Genomic DNA, 2,624 nt, shown 5'->3' with positions numbered 1-2,624 from the left:
CTTGTATCTAACCAAAATTACTTGAATGTTGATCCATCTATGGGATTAGTTGATGAAGATGATGAAAATTCAATTTCTGAAAACAAGAATGATGATGATGAGTTATTTGAAAAGAACAATAAGGATAATTATTGGGATCCACCAGCTGAATTAGTTGAAAATGAATTGAATTCTCAAGTGGAACAATCACATCCAGATGGTATACATGAATTAAATGAATCAAATGACTTGAATATGGATCATCAGGTTTCACAACATGATTTTAATAATAAAACATTAGATAATTCAAATCAAGATAAAACGTTTGTTGACAAAGACATAGATGTGACTGCTAAAGATCTTAATGACGTTGATACCAATAAAATTGAAGATGATGATGTTAATAACGTTAATGATATACCTTCAAAAGATGAATCTGTTAAAAATGTTAGTACACCAAATCCAGTATCAAACACAACATCAACTACAGCTGATATCAACAATTCTGCTCCAGATTCACATGATAAAAATGATAACATTGGTTCTAATACTATTGGTATTGATCAAACCTCAATTATATCAGATGAAAATAATGGTGAAACCAAAAAGACAACAAATCTTGATGCTGATGGAGACGTTCAAATGCTAGATGATACATTGGAATCAAATGATGTTGATGATAGTGCTCAATCTCAAGTTACTCACGATGCTGATAAGAACTTTAAGAATGGTCAAGATATTTTTATTGATTTAGATAGAGAAGATGTTGGTATTATAGATGGTAAAGTTCTCAATGATTTTCAAACTTCAGAATTTGCCACCGCGAAAACCCAAACACCAAAAATCAATAAAAGGCCATTTGAAGACATTATCTCCAAATCTAATAAATCAATGGAAACATTAGTAAAGAGGAAGAAACCCATAGAATCAGATAAGGTTATCAACAATTTAAACAAGTTCCTCAAATCACCTGAAAAGATCAAATGGTTGGCCGCTATCTATAATGAGTTACACGAGTTGTTTCAACATCACACATTTGAAGAGGTACTGGTTGATGAAAAAGATATCAAGAACAAGAACATTAACATTATTCCAACAACATGGAGATTAAATAAGAAATTAAATGTCGATAATAGCATTAAATTTAAGGCCAGGTTGTGTGCTAGAGGCGATCTAGAATCGATAAATGAAAATGATAACTGTTACTCTCCTACATTAAGCTCTGATGTCCTACGTTCAAGTATTAATTATGCCATTCAAAATGATCTCAAGTTATCTCAACATGATATTTCAAATGCTTTCGTTTCCAGTCCAATTAATAATGATAATTCTTTTATTTATATACCTCAATTTTACCATCAATTTAAGAAACAAGATGCTGATCATTATGAAACAATATCAATTCCAGAAGGTAAAAGGTTGGTTTTAAAATTGAGAAAATCCCTCTATGGATTAAGATCGTCTGGTCGCAATTTTTATTATCATTTACGAGATATTTTGATCAACAAATTAGGTTTAAAAGCTGATATTGAAGTTCCTTGTGTTTACAAAAAATTCAATGAAAATAATGAATTAGTCGGTATTTTGTTGACATTTGTTGATGATCTCATTCTGTTTAGTAAGTCTGATCAGGTTTATCAAGAGATAGTGGAAGGTTTAGGTAAAGAAGTCAAATTAAAAACCATTGATCCTGTCATTCAAGGGAATATACAAACTAGAAAAATATTAGGGATCGAAATTGAAGAAATTTTTCAAAATGGTGAAAGGGTTTCCATAAAATTGCATCAGAAAAGATACACTGAAGATTTAATCAAGAAATTTATGAATGAAGATGCTAAAGTCAAACCATCTCCTCCTACAGAATATATTGACAATAATTCCTATAAAGCTGAAAAGGATCCAGATTATGACAGAAAAGTTAATACTGTTAGACAAATAATGGGTTCTATCTTATTTTTGAGTACCAATACCAGACCTGATATTACATTCAGTATAAATTATGCCACTAAATTTCAACTTACACCAAGCAATGCGGTTTTTAATTTCCTAAACAGATTATTATGTTATTTAAAAGGAACTACTGAAAAAGGACTTATTTTTTCAAAAAAAGAAGAGAAGGATATGCAGATTACCACTTACGTTGATGCAAGCCATTCATCTGATGAAAACTTTAAGAGTACATTTGGAATTGTTTCATTTATGGATGGTACACCTATATCATGGTCCTCTGAAGGTGGTTCCATAACTACATTTTCACCAGCCGAAAGTGAAGTAATTGCATTCTCAAATGCTGTGAAAAATGACTTGTGGTTAAAAAGAATGATTGAATTTATGACAAACCAAGAATTAAGTTCAACTAAAATTATTACTGATTCAACTGCTGCTATAAATATGATTTTATCAGATGATTTCAATAAGAAGAATCGTCATTTAAACATTAGATTAAGCTATTGTCGTCAATTTGAAAGAGATAATTATTATAATATCCAATATATTGAGACTAGAAATCAATTAGCTGACATCATGACCAAACCTTTGAAACGTCCACAATTTGAACATTTAGCTAAAGCATTGGTCAAGAATTAATTGGTTAAGAACACTATATTTAATAAGATCAAATTTTGATTAATCATATTACAAATTAT

General features: G+C 30.0%; 1 protein-coding gene across 1 annotated transcript; it reads left to right on the top strand.

Annotated features, from left to right (window-relative positions):
- Positions 1–39: 39 nt before the first annotated feature.
- Positions 40–2,565, top strand: BN7_6793 (Transposon Ty1-A Gag-Pol polyprotein; the record flags this gene model as incomplete). Its single annotated transcript, XM_011272672.1, has 1 exon — positions 40–2,565. The coding sequence occupies one exon, from the start codon at positions 40–42 to the stop codon at positions 2,563–2,565; it is 2,526 nt and encodes an 841-aa protein (XP_011270974.1).
- Positions 2,566–2,624: the final 59 nt, after the last annotated feature.

Source organism: Wickerhamomyces ciferrii, contig 00361 (genome assembly GCF_000313485.1).
Source record: "Wickerhamomyces ciferrii WGS project CAIF00000000 data, strain NRRL Y-1031 F-60-10, contig 00361, whole genome shotgun sequence".
NCBI classification, from domain to species: Eukaryota; Fungi; Ascomycota; class Saccharomycetes; order Phaffomycetales; family Wickerhamomycetaceae; genus Hansenula; species Hansenula ciferrii.
This window is presented reverse-complemented; position numbering and strand designations above follow the sequence as displayed.